The 19662-nt window shown below is 37.5% G+C and overlaps 1 protein-coding gene across 1 annotated transcript in view; it reads left to right on the plus strand.

The window, feature by feature from the left end:
- Lgr1 (Leucine-rich repeat-containing G protein-coupled receptor 1) overlaps positions 1 to 19662 on the plus strand; it is a 167534-nt gene that overhangs the window by 96110 nt on the left and 51762 nt on the right. Inside the window, exons 2-5 of the mRNA XM_073974072.1 lie at positions 2726 to 3441; positions 18331 to 18482; positions 18656 to 18730; positions 18829 to 18906. Coding sequence (XP_073830173.1) covers positions 3025 to 3441; positions 18331 to 18482; positions 18656 to 18730; positions 18829 to 18906 — 722 coding nt within the window. The 5' untranslated portion in view covers positions 2726 to 3024. The remainder of the gene's footprint in view (positions 1 to 2725; positions 3442 to 18330; positions 18483 to 18655; positions 18731 to 18828; positions 18907 to 19662) is intronic.

Below are 19662 nucleotides of genomic sequence, written 5' to 3' on the forward strand. Positions count from 1 at the left end.
ATGTCTTCTGGAGACAACAGAAGGCCTCTTGACGTCCTCGGTAGACAACAGAAGACCCTTGGGGGTTTCCAAAGACAAAAGAAAGCCACTTGAGCTCTTCTATGGACAACAGAACAGCCCATGATGTCTTCTATGGACAACAGAAGATGTCCTGAGGTCTTCACTGGATAACAGAGGACCTCCTGAGGATAATACCTCTTGAAGTCTAATATGGACAACAGAATAGAGCTTGATGTTTCGGGGGACAACAGAATACTTCTTGAGGCCTTCTATGGTCGGTTATTCTAAGTACAACATAAAGCCTATTGAGGTCTACTATGGAAAACAGAAGACCTCCTCGTTTATCCTATGGACAACAGGAAGTCTGTTGAGGTCCTTTCTGGACAACAGATGACCTCTTGAGTTATTCTACGAATAACGGAATACCTCCTGAGACCTTCTATAGACAACTGAAGACCTCTTGGGGTTTCCTAAAGTAACAAAATAACTTTGAGGTCTTCTATTGACAACAGAAGACCTCCTCGGTTATTCTAAGCACAACATAAAGCCCCTTGAGGCCTTCTATGGATAACAGAAGATCTCTTCGGTTATTCTATGAACACCAGGAAGTCTTTTGAGGTCTTCTATGGACAACAGATGACCTACTGAGTTATTCTATGGACAACAGAATACCTCCTGAGACCTTCTATACACAACTGAATACCTCTGGAGGTTTCCTAAAGTCAACAAAATAACCTTTGAGGTTTTCTAAAACCAATAGAAGGCTTCTTGGGTCTTCTATGGTGAACAGAAGAACTCTTGAGGTCTTCTATGGACAAAATAAGACCTTCTCGGCCTTCTATGGATAACAGAAGATCTCTTCGGTTATTCTAAGTACAACATAAAGCCTATTGAGGTCTATTATGGACAACGGAAGACCTCGTCGGTTATTCTATGGACACCACGATGTCTCTTGAGGCCTTCTATGGACAACAGATGACCTACTGATATATTCTATGGACAACAGAATACCTCCTGAGACCTTATATAGACAACTGAAGACTTTTTGAGGTTTCCTTAAGTCAACAAAATAATTTTGAGGTTTTCTAAAACCAATAGAAGGCTTCTTGGGTCTTATATGGAGAACAGAAGACCCCTTGAGGTCTTCTATGGACAACAGAAGACCTCCTCGGCCTCTTGAGGCCTTCTACGGATAACAGAATACCTCTTCGATTATTCTAAGTACAAAATAAAGCCTATTGAGTTCTATTATGGACAACGGAAGACTTCCTCGATTATTCTTTGGACAGCAGGACGCCTTTGAGGTCTTCTATGGACAACAGTGACCTACTGAGTTATCCCATGGACAACCGAGTACCTCCTGAAACCTTCTATAGAAAACTGAAGACCTTTTGAGGTTTCCTAAAGTCAGCAAAATAACTTTTGAGATTTTCTAAAACCAATAGAAGGCTTCTTGGGTCTTCTATGGAGAACAGGAGACCCCTTGAGGTCTTCTATGGACAACAGAAGACTTCTTTAGGCCTTCTACGGATAACAGAAGACCTCTTCGGTTATTCTAAGTACAACATAAATCCTATTGAGGTCTACTATGGAAAACGGAAGACCTCCTCGGTTATTCTATGGACAACAGGAAGTCTCTTCTATGGACAACAGATGACCTCTTGAGTTATTGTATGGACAACAGAGTACCTCCTAAGACCTTCTATAGACAACTGAAGACCTCTTGAGGTTTCCTAAAGTCAACAACATAACTTTTGGGGTTTTCTGAAACCAATAAAAGGCTTCTTGGGTCTTCTATGGATAACAGAAGACCTCTTGAGGTCTTCTATGGACAGCAGAAGGTCTTCTGAGTTATTTTATGGACAACAGAAAGCCTCTTGAGATTTTCTATAGACAACAAAAGACCACTGAAGCTCTTCTTTGGACAAGAGAATATCTCCTGAGGTCTTCTACAGACATCAGAAAACCCCCTGAGGCTTTCTAAAGACAGTAGAAGACCACTCGAGCTCTTTTTTGGACAACAGAAGATCTCCTGAAGCACTCTATAGACAACAGGAAACCCTTTTGAGGTCTTATATAGACAACAAAAGACTGCCTAAAGACTTCTATAGACAACAGAAGACCTCTTGAGGTCCTCTATAGGCAGCAGAAGACCTCTTGAAGTATTCTATAGACAACAGAGGACCTTCTGAGGACTTGTATAGGCAACAGAAGACCTCTTAAAATTCTCTATTAACATCAGAAGACCTCTTAAAGCTTATTATAAACAGTATAAAACCTCAAGAGGCTTTCTGTTGTACATAGAATAATTTAGGAGCCCTTCTGCTGGCTAATATCCATGTGGCTTCTCAATGATTTTTTTTCATATGGTCTCTAGATGACAGCTTATTGCTTGGATTTTAGAGTTTTAAAGAAAAGCTCGTCTTTTTCATTGCTATTTTTACGGGTTACTTCGAAATGTTCCCGAGCGTTTTTAAACATTTTTGGGCCATTGATAATGCTACAGAGCTCTTGCACTCAGGTGATTTAATTACTTTTTCTTTCGTTAGCTTTACATGTTACTTTACCTCCCACTCCCTATAATTGTGTCGACTTATACGCACAGTTTTTTTGTTGTTACCTCAATTCCACTTTATTTTATTCCACTCTTCATCTTCAAGAGTAAAAATATATTTTATTGCCCAGTTTATTTATGCTATTTTCTTTTTGTTTACTTTCTTTGCAGAATATGTTGAGCCTAACAACGAATCTCCTGTATTACCAACGGGCTTTTGTGCTAATTAAACGAGTGGTGGATCAAAACATTTATTTACCCATCTTATAATATTCATATTACGCTAGACCAGTCGAAAACTATGATTAAACGCAATACATAAGGGTTGTAGCAAAGAACGCCCCACAGCAACCACATAAAAAAATAAACAACCAGATTTTTCTCTCTCTCGAAAAAAACTAAAAATAGTTAGCGGTGGACTGGAGTATTTCACTAAGTACACATCCTTGTTTATTCTGTCCAAGCAACAAATGTCTTATCACGGCAAATCACAAACACATTCCAGCAGAAATATGCATCACCGACGCTATCGTCGTCCCCACTGTTGTACAACAAAAATACCAAAGAGACAGCATCAGTTACAAATGCCCGCCTTTCAAATGTTACGTTTTTTGCTGCTGTTAGTCTGCTACAGTTGTCATCCGTCACAGACTACAGCCGCTGTGGAATACAGTGCCCAGCTGAGTCAATGCTATGACAAAGCGTATGTATTTGGAGGTTATCATTTGTTTAATGATTCATTAGCAGCTGGAAATCAATTGATATGGGATGCCGTAAATGGTACGGGATTGTTGAGGAATGGCAGTGAAATAGTAAGGACATTGGCACAGCCGGAGGCAACAACAGCACCAGGTTGGAAGTGTTGCTGTTGGAATGCATCAAATTCGGTAAGTAGGGCTTGTGGGTAATTAAAACAAAAAATGACTTGTGGAAATAAGTTAGCACTTGAAGGAATTCTTAATATTGACGTATACGTTGTGGCAACAATAATACGCAGTATGGTATGCATTAGAAAATCGGTAGACTCGGCATTTATGTTACAGTATTTATAATGCTTCTGCGGTCATAAGAGCGATAAAATATTTGTTTAATTATTTAATTCTCTTTCGAGTTGAGTTGTTATGACCTAAGAGATACATTGAAAAAGTTTTGAGTATAAGAAGTCCCAACATAAAATATTTGTTGTTGTTTGTAATGGAGACCTGGCCGCATCTGGTTTAAAAATTTTCAGAAATCACAGATTTTATAGGAAATCATTCTAATTGTTTGTAAAGTTTTACTTTAAATATTACCCAATCTTCCCAAAAATATTTCTTCCTTACTTTATCTCTCAGAAAAAGGTTACACCTGCATTATTAGAGCACATACGGATTAGCATCAGTGCAAATGTAGGTTGATCCTCTTGATACGACCAAAATTGTGCCTCATCGAAATAATGGTTTTAGATCCAATGTAAGTTTTGATGAAATCCGTTTCAGACAATTTGATTTAACCAAGTCCGTTCGTCAGTCTCTATGGCTGAGTGTGTGCACTATAACTCTCGACCTAATCATCCGACTTGGTTCAAATTTTGGCTATCATAATATTTCGTCCAATCTTAGTTTAAGTTAGAAGATAGACCATATCGATCCACTACTTTCGGTGGCGGCAAATGTTCGCTAAAATGGTGCGCACGATAACTCTCGAAAGGAGGAACATAATTGGTCATAACTTTGCATATGGGAATGCTACTTTCAGGCATAGATCAGGTTTAAATATGGACCAAATCGGTAAGCTCCTTCGTATACCTCACACACAAAATTTTGAAAAAGTACAGTTTAACAGCTTTTCTCGTTGGTTTTTTTTTTTGTTGCCAGAAGTTCGTTTGCGGTCTCTGTTACGACGACTTCCTGAGATAATATACCAAAAGCTCCAAACAGCCTGCCTGCACCAAGTAAACGGGGTATTATAACCCTCGAAGGAAAAAACAGATTAGGTGCAAAACTTTGTACATCGTATTATTTCTTACATACTCGGATTATGTATAACTATATTGTTATACAGTTGTAGGACTCGTCTGGGATCGTTTTTAAATATTTCGCAACACTTGTGTATGCGGCCCATAGCAAATGGACCCTTGGATCGTTTACTGTAGAGTAGATGAACCAAGGCCGTCTACTTTAGAGTAGATGGCCTCTTGGGTCATCAACTTTATAGTAGATGGCCTCCTGGGTCATCAACATTGGAGTAGATGACCGCTTGTGTCATCTACTTTCAAGTAGATGGGCCCTTGGGTCGTCTACTTTGGAGAAGATAGCCCCTTGGTTCGTCTGTTTTAGAGTGGATGGTCTCTTGGGTCGTCTACTTTAGAGTAGATGGCTTCTTGTATCGTCTAATTTATATTAGATGGCTCCTTGGGTTGTCTTCTGTAGAGTAGATGGTCATTTACTTTAGAGTAGATGACCCCTTGGGTAGATGGGCCCTTGTGTCGTCTACTTTAGAGTAGGCGACCCACGGGACCATCTAACGGGGCAATACACTCTAAAGTAGATGACCCAAGGGTCTATCTACTCCAGAGTAGACGACCCAATGGGTCATCTAACGGGGCAATATACTCTAAAGTAGACGACCCAATGGAACATCTTGTCTAAATTGGACGATCCAAGGGACCATCTTCTATAAAGTAGGCGACCCAATAGGCCATCTACCCTATAGTAAGCGACCCAAGGACCATCTTCTCCTAACAAGGCGCTCCTAGGGGCCATCTACTATAAAATAGATGACCCAAGGGGCCATTTACTCTAAAATAGATAAATTATCTACGCCTGCGGATAATTTTTCTACTTCGTATATAACTTTTTTACTTCGTAGATACTTTATCCACGACTGTGAATAAGTTATATACTGCGTAGATAAATTATCCAGGTCTGTGGATAAGATATATACTGCGTAGATAAATTATCCAGGTCTGTGGATAAGATATATACTGCGTAGATAAATTATCCAGGTCTGTGGATAAGATATATACTGCGTAGATAAATTATCCACGCTTGTGGATAAGTTATATACTGCGTAGATAAATTATCCACGCCTGTGGATAGGTTATATACTGCGTAGATAAATTATCCACGCCTGTGGATAGGTTATATACTGCGTAGATAAATTATCCACGCCTGTGGATAGGTTATATACTTCGTAAATAAATTATCCACGCCTGTGGATCAGTTATATACAGCGTTAGTAAATTATCCACGCCTGTGGATAAGTTATATACTGCGTAGATAAATTATCCACGCCTGTGGATAAGTTTCATAATGCGTAGCTAAATTATCCACGCCTGTGGATAAGTTATATACTGCGTAGATAAATTATCCACGCCTGTGGATAAGTTATATACTGCGTAGATAAATTATCCACTCTTTTGGATAAGTCATATACTGCGTAGATAAATTATCGAGTCCTGGGGATATTTTATATAGTGTGTAGATAAATTATTCACTTTTGTGGATAAGTTATATGCTGCGTAGATAAAATATCCACTCCTGTGGATATGTTATATGTTGCGTAGATAAATTATCCACGTCTGTGTATAAGTCACGTACTGCGTAGATAAATTATCCACGCTTGTGAATAAGTTATATACTGCGTAGATAAATTATCCATGCCTGTGGATAAGTTATATACTGCGTAGATAAATTATCCACTCCTGTGGATAAGTCATATACAGGGTAGATAAATTATCCACGCCTGTGGATAAGTTATATACTGCGTAGATAAATTATCTACACCTGTGGATAAGTTGTATACTGCGTAGATATAGTTATCCGCGCCTGTGGATAAATTTTATAGAGCGTAGATAAGTTATCTATACCCGCAGAGAACTTTTTTAGATCGTAGACAAATTATCCGCGCCTGTGGATAACTGTTCTACAGCGTAAATAAATTATCCACCTGCGTAGATAAATTACCGGCGCCTGTGGATAAGTGTTCTACAGCGTAGATAAACTATCCGCGCCTGTGGATAACTGTTCTACAGCGTAGATAAATTATCCACATGTGTATATATATTATCCACGCCTATGGACAAGTTATATGCTGCGTAGATAAATTATCCACGCCTATGGACAAGTTATATGCTGCGTACATAAATTATTCACGCCTGTGGATAAGTTATATGCAGTGTATATAAATTATTCATGCTTGTTGATAAATTTTTTACAGCTTAGGTACACGCATGAGGATAAGTTATCTGCAGCGTATATAAATTTTCCACGCCTAGGCTGTGTATAATTCATCCACAGGCGTAGATAAATTATCACTAATCGTGAATTTTTTAAAAAAAAAGATTGTTTTTATAACCAAAATTTTTTTAAAAATGTTTTTTCAATAATTGTTGATTTTTAAAATTATTTTTCAATAATCGTGGATTTTTTAAAAATTATTTTTTCAATACTCGTGGATTTTTTAAATAATATTTTTTCAATAATCGTGGATTTTTTAAATAATATTTTTTCAATAATCGTGGATTTTTTAAATAATATTTTTTCAATAATCGTGGATTTTTTAAATAATATTTTTTCAATAATCGTGGATTTTTTAAATAACATTTTTTCAATAATCGTGGATTTTTTAAATAATATTTTTTCAATAATCGTGGATTTTTTAAATAATATTTTTTCAATAATCGTGGATTTTTTAAATAATATTTTTTCAATAATCGTGGATTTTTTAAATATTATTTTTTCAATAATCGTGGATTTTTTAAATATTATTTTTTCAATAATCGTGGATTTTTTAAATAATATTTTTTCAATAATCGTGGATTTTTTAAATAATATTTTTTCAATAATCGTGGATTTTTTAAATAATATTTTTTCAATAATCGTGGATTTTTTAAATAATATTTTTTCAATAATCGTGGATTTTTTAAATAATATTTTTTCAATAATCGTGGATTTTTTAAATAATATTTTTTCAATAATCGTGGATTTTTTAAATAATATTTTTTCAATAATCGTGGATTTTTTAAATAATATTTTTTCAATAATCGTGGATTTTTTAAATAATATTTTTTCAATAATCGTGGATTTTTTAAATAATATTTTTTCAATAATCGTGGATTTTTTAAATAATATTTTTTCAATAATCGTGGATTTTTTAAATTTTTTAAAAAATATTTTTTTCAATAATCGTACATTTTTTTATAAATATTTTTTTCAATAATCGTGGATTTTTTAAATAATATTTTTTTTAATAATCTAGAATTTTTTAAAAAATATTTTTTTCAATAATCGTACATTTTTTTATAAATATTTTTTTCAATAATCGTACATTTTTTTAAAAATATTTTTTTCAATAATCGTGAATTTTTTAAAAAATATTTTTTTCCAATAATCGTGAATTTTTTAAAAAATATTGTTTCAATAATCTTGGATTTTTTAAAAATTATTTTTGTCAATAATCGTTGATTTTTTAAATAATCGTTGATTTTTTAAAAAATATTTTTTCAATAATTGTGATTTTTTAAAACAATTTTAAATTTCTGCAATTTAATAAATAAAACCAATATGCACCAATTTAACGAAAAATCTTAAAAGGTTTTCACTTATAATTGAGTTTCATACATAACATCCGTTTTCCTTGAATTCCCCTGCAATTGAGTGAAGTGAATGCTCTAAATTGGCCACATATGGTGCTTCAGTTACTCATGTACAATAAAGTGAAGTTGGATGTTGAGTGATTTCAATGTAAAACCCTTGTAAAATAAAACAAAACAAAAAATCTTTTTATGTTTGCCTTTCGAGATGAACTTAATTGTCAGAAGATTTCTTCAAATGAATAAAGAATATCTGAGAAATTGTCGAACTAACCACTTCATGGCATGTTTTGCACTTGGTAATGGTGCTCAGCAGGTGTATTAAGTGGATACAGTCTGGCTATGATGCATCTTTCCTAAATTTACAATGTATATATACCGAAGTTAAAGCAAAGTTGCAATTGGGAATTAGATACATCGAATTAAGTAAGGGCTGACAGATTGTCAACAACTAACAGACTTATTCAGTGATGAATATTCCTGCAATCTTTCAATCGTTTTAGTTTTGTCTAGCAAAGAACGATGTTATGAACGGATGTAACATTCCAATTGCAACAATATGTCACCATAAAACCAAGCATATAATCATGGGTTTCATTTCTTATCTACGATATGTGTAAAATAACATAGCAGTGAAGTAAATAACAATCATTTTTATATTTTCAGATTTGGTTCCAAATTTAAATCTCAGGTTTTAAATCCAAGCATACAGGCACAAAATATGACGTATATTAAATTTTCCTGAATAAATTACCATTGCAAAAATAACTCTTTAGTTTTACAGTAGCTACAGTTTTTACATATATGTCTATGGACTATTTTCGTTTGATTTTAACTCTCAGCGCACATGTACACAATATGTATATGTACATATGTATATTGCAAATTTCCCCTATAAATGTCCATTGCAATGACAAATCCTATGTTTCAAATGGCATACACTCTACATCATCGTGTGCTACAGATTATGGACAACGTGTCCAACATACCATACAGAATACAGAATACCAACATACAGAATACCAACCAAGACTAATTGAATTATCTCCTCACATTGTTGAGTGAGTTGTAGTAATAGTAGATGGCAATTAATTGGGGAAAAATACCATATGAGATTTTCATACCGGTTGTTATGGAATCAAGAAATTTCATTATCATGAACACAGTACAAACAATCGCATTGATCTAACTAGGCGTATACGATGTGACAACAATTATACGCACTATTGGTAACAATGAATCTAAATTTTTAAAGTTATAGCTGTGTTCCAGAACTAAAAAGTTTTTACAATTTTTACGACTTTTACACATTTTACTCGAAAAAGCGTTCCCGTACACAGAAAAGTTGTAAAATGTTCACTTCTCTTTAAACAAAAATGGCGCTGAATGCCGCTCTCTTTAAAAACTTTTTACTCGACAAATTTGAGCGTGTAAAAAATAGTAACATGGATGCCGGCGTCTGATTGGCTGGTATGCCGACTTTGATATTTGTTCCAGCTTTTTTGACGTTTTTTCCATTTTTGCGTTCCCGAACTTTTTGTATAGCTGATATAGCTCGTGGTTCATACGACGTCGAGTAAGTACCCATGCTTCGGAACCATACATTAGCACGGACAGTATCAGCGTTTTGTATAGTGTTATTTTTGTTTGACGAGATGTGGCTTTGTTTTGAAATTGCTTATTTAAACCATAGTAGCATCTGTTGGCCAATACAATTCTTCTTCTTATTTCACAACTGATGTTGTTTGTTGTGTTTATGGCAGTGCCGAGGTAGACGAAGTCTTTAACTACCTCAAAACTATAGTGGAAGTTGACACCATCAATTTGGTCTTTTCGCCGTTTACCGCCAGACCGACTTTCGCAGATTCTCCTTCGACCTTCCTAAAGGTATCAGTTACTTCTTTTACTGAGCACGCTATCTGTATCTGTTACCAGATTACCTTGCTGGTCTCTTCGGACTTCATTCTGGCTCCTGTACATCTCGATTTTTTTTACACACCCGCTTTTCCATTTCTCTCGTTTTCTTTCTCCCGATATCTCTATCGTGCGCTACGCGTTGCTACTGAGCTAAGTAGCTCTATATGCCGCATTTTTTCCCTTCGGTAGCAGCACGACACTCCTGGTCATACCATAAATTCCTTTGTGGTGGTCTCTGGAATCCAAGCATGGATTTTGCGGCTGTTTGCATGGAGTGGGCAATATTTATCCATTGTGCTGATATGTTATCGGGACGAGTAGTGCTCTCATTAAGCAATTGGGCTAGTTGGGTGGAATATGCCGTGGCTATCTGTTGTGTTTGCAGCCTATCGATTTCAAACTTCCGCGTTGTGTCTGTTCGTGCTTTATTTGCAACGTTTAGACGGGTACGTACCTTTGCTGCAACAAGGTCCGAATCAATGTTTGCGCCTCGGAACGATCGTACATCTAACACGCTCGATGAATGTCTTCCATCTATCACAACATGATCAATTTGATTTCTTGTTTTTTGATCTGGAGACAGCCAGGTGCCCTTATGAATATCGAGATGCTTAAATCTGGTACTGCTAACTACCATGTTTTTTGCAGCTGCAAAGTCTATCAGCCTCATACCATTGTCTCATGTTTCACTGTGGAGACTGAATTTCCCGACTGTTGGGCCAAAGATATTCTCCTTTCCAATTTTGGCATTAAAATCGCCTAGAATGGTTTTTATGTCATGGGCAGGGCAACGGTCATATGTTTCTTCTAAGCGGCACATGTTAGCTCACTACCTTTAACGGGTGTTAAAGGCCGTTCCCCAGGTGACACCACGGGGAGGTCAGTGTCCACGTGAGATGAAAGAGGTACCAAGATAAATCCTGGGCGTTGCCATGTTAAAACCGGTCAGGACCATTCCTTGGTATCTACCATCCCCTACGTCACGTGATTTAATTATAAGATTTAAATTTATTATAAATGGGGTAGCTGAAATCTAAACATAATTTGTTTTTGTTATAAATTTATATAAGCTCTGTTCCAGAACCTGCAAGAAGCTACTACTTTTTACTACGATAACATTTTTTTCCTTTATGTTATCGACAAAAACAGTAAAAACAAGTTAGCAAAGGCTATAGTCGGACAGGGCCGACCATACGATACCCTACACCACTATCCCTGGACAATCGCTCTCCACGGAACTTCTTTTCAATGATTGTGAAAATTTAATTATCAAATATCAGAGATGTAATGTATAATACCTATGACCAAAACCAAAAAGTTATCTAGCATGACAAAGACATTTTTGTAGCAGGAAAGGAAAATTTAGTTCACACAAACTAAAATGTAATGAAACCCACTTATGTAGTACTAATACAGTCGAAATCGCTTATAACGTCGGTCAAGGGACCGACGGAACTCGTCGCTATAACCGATATGTCGTTATAAGCGATAGGGCTATAAAGGGCCCCAGAGATTTGGGACTTTAGGATATGGTCGTTACAACCGATATGACGTTATAAACGACGACGTTATAAGCGGTTTCGACGTACTTCCGTTGTTTAACCGCTACGTTATTGAAATTTTTACCAATTTCACACAAAAGTTTCAGTCTATTTAACCCGCTAAGTATTATCTGATCTTCACGTTGGTTTGTACGCTTCTTCTTCATCATAAACTCAAACTTTGTTTAAAATTTTGCAGGTTATTAATTTGACCTACAGAGCCGCTACAAAATTGGTTAAAATTTTGTTTTTGGTCCATTTCATCCCCTGAACATATCACGATCATCACCAAAAACTAATCATTTCTATTCTGGCCCGAACCCAACCTCCTTAAAAAATTCGTTACAATCGGTCCATAATTGCGGCCTTAAGTTTGTTTACAATTTTTAATCGACGGACACACATCGCTAAATCGCTTTATCTCGTCGAGATATGAATTTTGGCATACCAAATATGGACGAATATTTCGTGTTGTTACATAAACTTTTGGAGAGACATATGTAGCATGGGATAAAAATGTGGTTCTCTACACAGAACCCATTATATTAGGCAGTAGGCCCGTTATCTAGCAAACACTTTATTGCAATTTACATCAGAGGATAGGTCAGTAGTTTTTTCCCATATGTAGGCTACTTTGCGCAATATATATGTCCTCAAGGAATTAAAATATCGACCAAAAATAAAATTTTTATATTTCTTACAAAAGTAATGGTCCATTTCACCCGCTAAAGAATATCAGATCATCATTCAAAATTGTAGGCATCTTTTTCGACCTATTCTCTTACCCGGTGCAAAATTTCGTGACTATTGATGTATAATTGCGACTTCTAGCGAGTTTATTATTACACTACAAACAAATAACGGAATATATTAGGCTGTAACTCTGTTATCTGATCATGCACACCAATATAATTGGCATCAGTTGAAAGGTCAAGCGTTCCACTTTCAAGTATATCTCACTTGTCCGGAATGTCACTTTCAGGAATTAAGATATAAGCTGTGTATTTAAAATTTTCACAATTTTCACACAAAAGTTTTGGTCCATTTAACCCTCTAAATATTATCCTATCGCCATCTCAAATTGCAAGCTTCTCCTTTGTGATATACTCTTACCTTATTTAAAATTACGCGTTGATCGGACTATTATTGAGACCTACAGAGCAGCTAGAAAATTGGATAAATATTATGTTTTTGGTCCATTTCACCCGCTAAATATTTCACGATCATCACCAATAAGAATAGGGATCTATTCTGATCTGAACCCGACCTCCATACAAAATTTCGTGATGATCGGTCCATAATTGCGGCCTGGAGCGTGTTTACAATTTATAATGGACAGACGGACGGACGGACGGACGGACTGACGGACGGACACACATCTCAAAATCGCTTTATCTCGTCGAGATATGAAGATTGGTATACCACATTGGGGGTCTCCGACGAATATTTCGCGGTGTTACATGAATTTTTACCAAAACAAACTTATAATACCCTTTTCCACATTGTGGTATAGTGTATAATTAGTAGATTCTTGCAGTACTGGAACAGACCAATATGTTGTTTGTTTTACATTACATTTTACAACGTTTTTACATTAAAAGCCCTTGACATGTAACCAGGGTTGCCGAATTTGGCGATTTATCGCCATTTTGACGATTTTTTTTGGCCAAAAAAAAAAATGAAAGATGACGATTTTATAGTCCAAAATGACGAGTTTTCTCGTAAAACTTGCATGAAATAAAACACGAAAACTATATTTTGACCAAAATTTCACGAAGAATTCAAGGAAAACAATGCTGCAAACCCGATTTTATGTGCGCTTTTAATGTTCTTTGCAATTTCTAGCCAGATTGGCGATATTTAGGTACATATCTGAAATACAGGTACATATTTGGATGGTTTTTTAACCTTCGGATTATATTAGCTAAAAATTTACGTTTAGTATTGTTAATGGATGAAAATTTACCTTGAAAAGTTTTCGAGACAAAATAGAAATTGTATCTGTTTGTGAAAAAAATTATGGGTCCAACTTTCTTAACTTCGTAATTATGTCCCCTTTAAGCAGTCAGTCAGTTTTGAATGACAGTTTTAATCGATTTCCGACTGTCCAACAACCAAAATGTACGTGTACCAACAAATATGAGCGGTCACACTTTCAAGCAGGAGCTAAGCTGTCATTAAAAACTGGCAATGTGTACTCACTTGGTTGACTTTTTTTACCTTTTTCTCAAAAATCATTTTCTGCGAAAATGAAAATGTTGATAAATAAAAATATTTAAATCATTTTGTGCTTTGGTTTTGTTTTCATGAAATCACCTTATATGTAAGATTTTATCTAATCTTAGGTAAAAGCTTATTAAACTATGATACAGAGATACGAGGTTCTAAAAGAGTCCTAACCGTAGCTTAACCAGCTTAAATTTTATTACTGAACTACACTCAATTTGACATTGTTGTTGTTGTAACAGTGTTTATTATGTTTATATGTTCGTTCTTCTGTTCAATCTGGATCTGGGTCTATATCCAGTTCCAGGAAAGTGGCTGCTTCGATGGGATGTAACCACAGATCCACTGGAGTTAGATGAGTAGGTCTGGCGGGGCAGCTGAAAAGGTGTTTTGTGTCGTGCGGGCCCATGCCGCATACTGGGCAGATGTCTTGCGCGGCCGATTTCCGCCTAATAAGAATTTAGGCTACTGCAACGTGCCGAGCGTAGTTGAGTCAAAACTACTCTGGTTTGTCGTGACAGCTGACGCTCCTCAGCTGAGATAGATGTACTCCGAGGGCTTTATTCACACTATATTTGATTATGGCCTTAGCAACCGCATCCGCGTGAATACTATTTAAACCTTGATATCCCCTTTTTTATAGGGGTTCTCTCCTATATTGTTGGACCTCCCTCTCTAGAGCATAAATATCCTTCCTGATATGCCTGAATGTGTCGGGTCGAGCCAGCAGATGGTGATTGGGATGGCTCTTCCTGTAACACCCAAGCAAGTACTGCAACGAAAGCATCTCATTGTGTTGCTTTACCTGAAGAATGTTTGCCTCCTCATGTAGATGGTCCACTGAAAACTTGAGAAGGCACCCTGTTGCTGTTCTCAGTGCGGCATTTTGACAAGTTTGAATCTTTTTCCAATTCGTATCACATAATCCTGGGGACCAAACTAGAGCCGCATAGCTTACCACAGACCGACCTATCGCGTTATACATGGTCAACAATATTCCTCGGGTGGAAAAAGATGGTAAGATCGGTTAAATAGGAATTCAGTCTGTCACAGATGTCATCAGGGAAGGTACCTGACACCAGGATTGTGCAAACTTCAGCATACGTTAGGTCTCGGTGCCGTCTGGATGCGGCGGAATACAGGAGAGGTATAGGGTAAACAGTTCCGGTGATATCACCCCACCTTGGGGAACTCCCTGTTTCACTCTACGAGGTTTGGACTTCTTGTTCCAGAATTCCACGTACGACTGGCGTCCACACATATAGTTGACTATCCAACGTTTCAAACTCGGCCGGAGGGTTGTCTGGTCAATGTCCTCAAACAGGCTTTTGATAAGTCTGGCGCCACCATCACTGTTCTCTTACACTGCGGTCTCTGGTAGAGTCCTTGACAAATATATGTGGAGATGGCGTGCAGCGCTGTGCTGCTTACGGAATCCATGCTGATGATAGGCAACTTGATAGCTATTCCTGATACTGCGGAGGACTAAGGCCTCAAGGGTCTTTGCTACGGGCGACAAAAGAGAAATCGGCCTGTACGATTCACTTTTGCTAGCATCCTTGCCTGGCGTCCGTAGCGGGACCACCCTGCCCAGACTTCGGGAACAATGAGGATGACTAGCGACAAATTTAGAACTTTAGTGAGATACTCCACTTCAAGCTCATCCAGCTGCTTCAGTATTACCATGGAGATTCCATCAGAGCCCAACGCTTTGGATAATTTAGCGTTCCTGATGTCATTCGCAACATCATTCATTTTAAACTGTGGTGGTTCGTTCTAAGCAAGAAGAGATCTGATGCGACGTAATACTCTCCTCTTCGCCCTGTCACTCTCGGTGTGCTCGACAAACTGTCGATTGAAAGAACTTGCGCACCTCTTCGTGTCAGTCAACGTAACGCCGCAAAACTTGGCTCAGGCCCTATCTTCCATCCTTCCAGGGTTCGAGAATGACTTAACCGTTGCCCACAATTCACTTATTCCGGATCCAATGTAGCAACTCTTCGGATGATTTAACCACTTGTACCGCTTATGCTCGCCGACCAGCCTGTTAACTTCCAGTGTCAGCTCCCTGACTCTGGGGACATTGGGGTTGGTTAGACGAAGCTCATCACGCTCATTTGCTAATCCCGTCACCTCTGCTGGGAAGTTTGGTCTTTCGATTCGACCAGCAGGGATATGGCGAGCGGCTGCAGCAGTGATGATGTATCGGAACGTCCCTTCCGCTACCCGAACATCAGAAGGATTGGGCAGTTCTCTGAAGCGGTGATTGATGAACTCTCTGGTCTGCTAATGGAGACAATTATGGGGAGATGGTTATATCTGGCGAGGTGTGACACTCTCCTCTAATTCTGGTAGGGGCGTCCTCATTGACCGTGCAAAACGTAGAGCTGTCAATCTGCTCAGCCAGCGCTTTACTTCTCTGGTCGTTTCCGAGGGCCGAATGCCACATCTCATGATGCGTATTAAAGTCCCCAGGACCAGACGATTATGACCTTCCAAAAGCGGGCTAATGTTAGTCACGTAATCTGAGATACAGCTATTTCATGGCGGGATGTATACGTTCAGCAACTCTATCTCGGCAGTTCCACACCTGACTGCTACCCCCATACATTCCATGTACGGGTCATTAGAGACAGGCTCAAGCGAGATAGGTCTGTATTGGACAGACTGGTGCAATAGGAAAGCTAATCCACCACCTCCACCTCTGGTGCGATCCTTCCTTAGCACGTAGTACCCATCGCAACGTTGTAAGCTACAGTTGTTGTTGAGCTTGGTTTCTTGCACCGCAGCGACCTTGATATTCCTCCGACTCATGAAATCTACTATTTCCTCGATCTTACCTCGGAGTCCATTGCAATTAAATTGCAGAAAGGATTGGGACAACAACGGCTGGTGTTAAAGGCTGCATGTGCGGTTGTTGTCGAGGGGACTGCGGGGGAGTCTCATAATCAGACGACGAGGGAGTTTCGTAATCCAATGACGACTCACTGGGGACTGTATTCTCACAGCATGCAGCAACATAGTCCCTGTCGTAATCCCTCACGTGGACAAGTCCAGAGCAACCCCTTAGATGCACCCACTCCTGACATCTATTGCATCTCACCGAAGGCTGGATGTGGGTGAAGACGCGGATGTGACAAACCGAGCACAAATATATTGGTCCTGGGTTTTCCTCCGTTCCGGCACGGACCAAAAGGATTCGGAGCAGGCATTTCGGGATATGCTGCTCCCAACACAGAAAAACGAAACAAATACAAACATATGTAAAATTTTTTGTAGGATTCTTCACAACAATGAACTGTGGAAGACTTTTCATCGATTGGACCATAATTGTGGCCTTTAGAGAATTTTCGTTCCATAAAAATTACTATGGAGACAAAGATAGCTCTGGTGGCACGGGTTAACGTTAATCGATCGCCATAAAATTTCATATATAAGGTTTTTGGATCAAATGTAAAAAATGTAGGGGTAGGAGTTCCAAAAAAGAGACGCCTATTTTGCCATTGCCGAAAATTTGGATGTTCTAGTCAGGTATCAGGAGGTACATATGTCCTTGCCTCAGAAAAAATGTACCGTCGTAATGGGGTCCGCAAGGATATTCTCTTGCAAAAAATGAGACGATCCGAGAACTGGTGTTAAACTGCAGTTTTTAATAAAGCCTATAATTACACATAATATATTCCGATGGTCTAAAGACTCCAAATTGTCTGAAAACGATTTCATACAAACGCACTTGGTGTCTAAGTCAATATTTACATTAGGCAATTTTCCTTGTGGCAATTGTCAGTTTGATGGAGAGGTGGGTGAGGAATATGGTAACCCTTTGCCTCTCAACACCCTCTCTCACCGACAAACTGACAATTGCCGCAAGGAAAAATGCCTAATGTAAATATGTACTAAGACGATTATTTCGATGAGACACATTTTTGGCCTAAAGGTTCAGTGTGTGAAAAAGCAAATAAACATAAAAATTATATTATGTTACATTTCTATGATTGTTGACAGACAAAGGGTACTACATATGTCAGTGCAAGAAGTCATCATTGTTATGAAATGATGAAAAATAGCTATGGGTATAAATAGCATTTTGCATTTACCATTAATAGAAAGGTCAATGAATGAGAATATGCCTGCTGGCAAATCAAACTGATAATGAATAAAGGAATTGAGTTTCAATTAATGGTAGTCAGAGGACTTCCTTATTTAATTCATGGTATAAAAGTATGTATGTTAATATGACTTTTTACAGAGAAAGAGACCTATTTTTGTTCCCAAAAATAATGTTAAACTTTTCTTCTTAAAAAGCTGCCCTTTCCTTCAAATTTAAGCTTGTGGCTACTAGATATTCCACCACTTGTTTAACTGTATTAAAGATAGATGAAAAAATGGTTATTGTATCAACTCTATTTCCTTGGTCCTTTTATGTTGTTTTTCCCTTTCTTTGTTTTTATAAAGTGACTTAAATTTAATTTCATTGTTTTTTTCTCTTCCATTTTCTTTCTTTTTTCGCTTTGTAGGATGAAGTTGAGTGCCGTTGTGAAGGTGAAGCATTATCAAAAGTGCCACAGATTTTAACAATTCCCCTGCAAAGGCTAACAATTGCCTCGGCTGGGTTGCCACGTCTACGGAATACAGCTTTAAAAGTCTACAATGCATCATTGTCAGATATGTAAGTTAGTTATGCTACTGTTGTTGTTGTTGTTCTTTTTCTTTTCATTTTCTGGTTACTCAAAGTTATTAGCTTGAGAATATGTGCATAATTTCCTTTGTTTTCTTTTACATTGTTCTATGACGTCGCCCACGCACTCACACACACACACACCTAAATGCACAACAATGCAGTGTCTTGACAGATCTTAAATATCTGGAAGCAATACAGGATGGTGCATTCGCAAATTTAAGACATTTAAGGACAATGTAAGTTATTGTTAAAGATTTAATACACATGCATATATGTATGTTTGAATATTGTAATTATAATAAATGAATAATTTATTATGTGTTTTTTATTTCAGTTATATATCACATGCACCGAAATTAGAATATTTATCTAAGAATGTTTTCCAGGGTATCTCCGATACCATAAAAGTCATGTAAGTATAAACAATGTAATATTACATGGAAGACTTTAACAATATTCGCAGTAGTCAATGAATTATTTTTGCTTAATAAGCTTAACAAAGAAGCGTATCTTATTATATAAAAGAGCTTAGTGATAAGTGCGCTCAGAGAAACGGCTGAAGCTAGAAGCTTAAAATTTTGAGTGTGGGTTGCTGTTGGTGTTTAAGGGTGAGATAAGGCTGGGTTTTGGAAATTCGAACTAGTAGGACACGAAAAGTACTAAATATGGTGCCCTTTGTATTAGGCAAACGGGAAGAGCTATAATGCTGAAATTTTGAATGATGGTCACTGATAGAAAGTTAGAAAGATGTGTCAAAGGGTTTTTTGGAAATTCGAGCTATAAGTATACGAAAAGTACTAAATGTTACTAAATATGGTACCAATTGCATATTTTGAACGGATATATCAAAAATCTTGAAATTTGGTATGGGAATCAAGGTAGGCAAGTGGCGTTGATATAAGGAAATACTTACTTACTTAGCTGGCCCATTACAGAACATTTGTTCCATAGACCGAACTAAGAAAAGATCTCCAATTCTCTCTTTTTAGAGCTTGGCTTTTTGGAATACCGCGCCTTGTCGTCTCTTCATCCACTCGTTTGCGCCATCTTTTCTTTGGCCTGCCAATTCTGCGTGCACCGCCATGTGGCTCGAATTTATACACCTTTTTAGCGGGTTCATCCTCGCTTATTCCTATTATATGGCCTAGCCAACGCAATCGCTGCATCT

The sequence above is a fragment of the Musca autumnalis genome, unplaced genomic scaffold, assembly GCF_047663935.1.
Source record: "Musca autumnalis isolate F117 unplaced genomic scaffold, ASM4766393v1 scaffold_1, whole genome shotgun sequence".
NCBI classification, from domain to species: Eukaryota; Metazoa; Arthropoda; class Insecta; order Diptera; family Muscidae; genus Musca; species Musca autumnalis.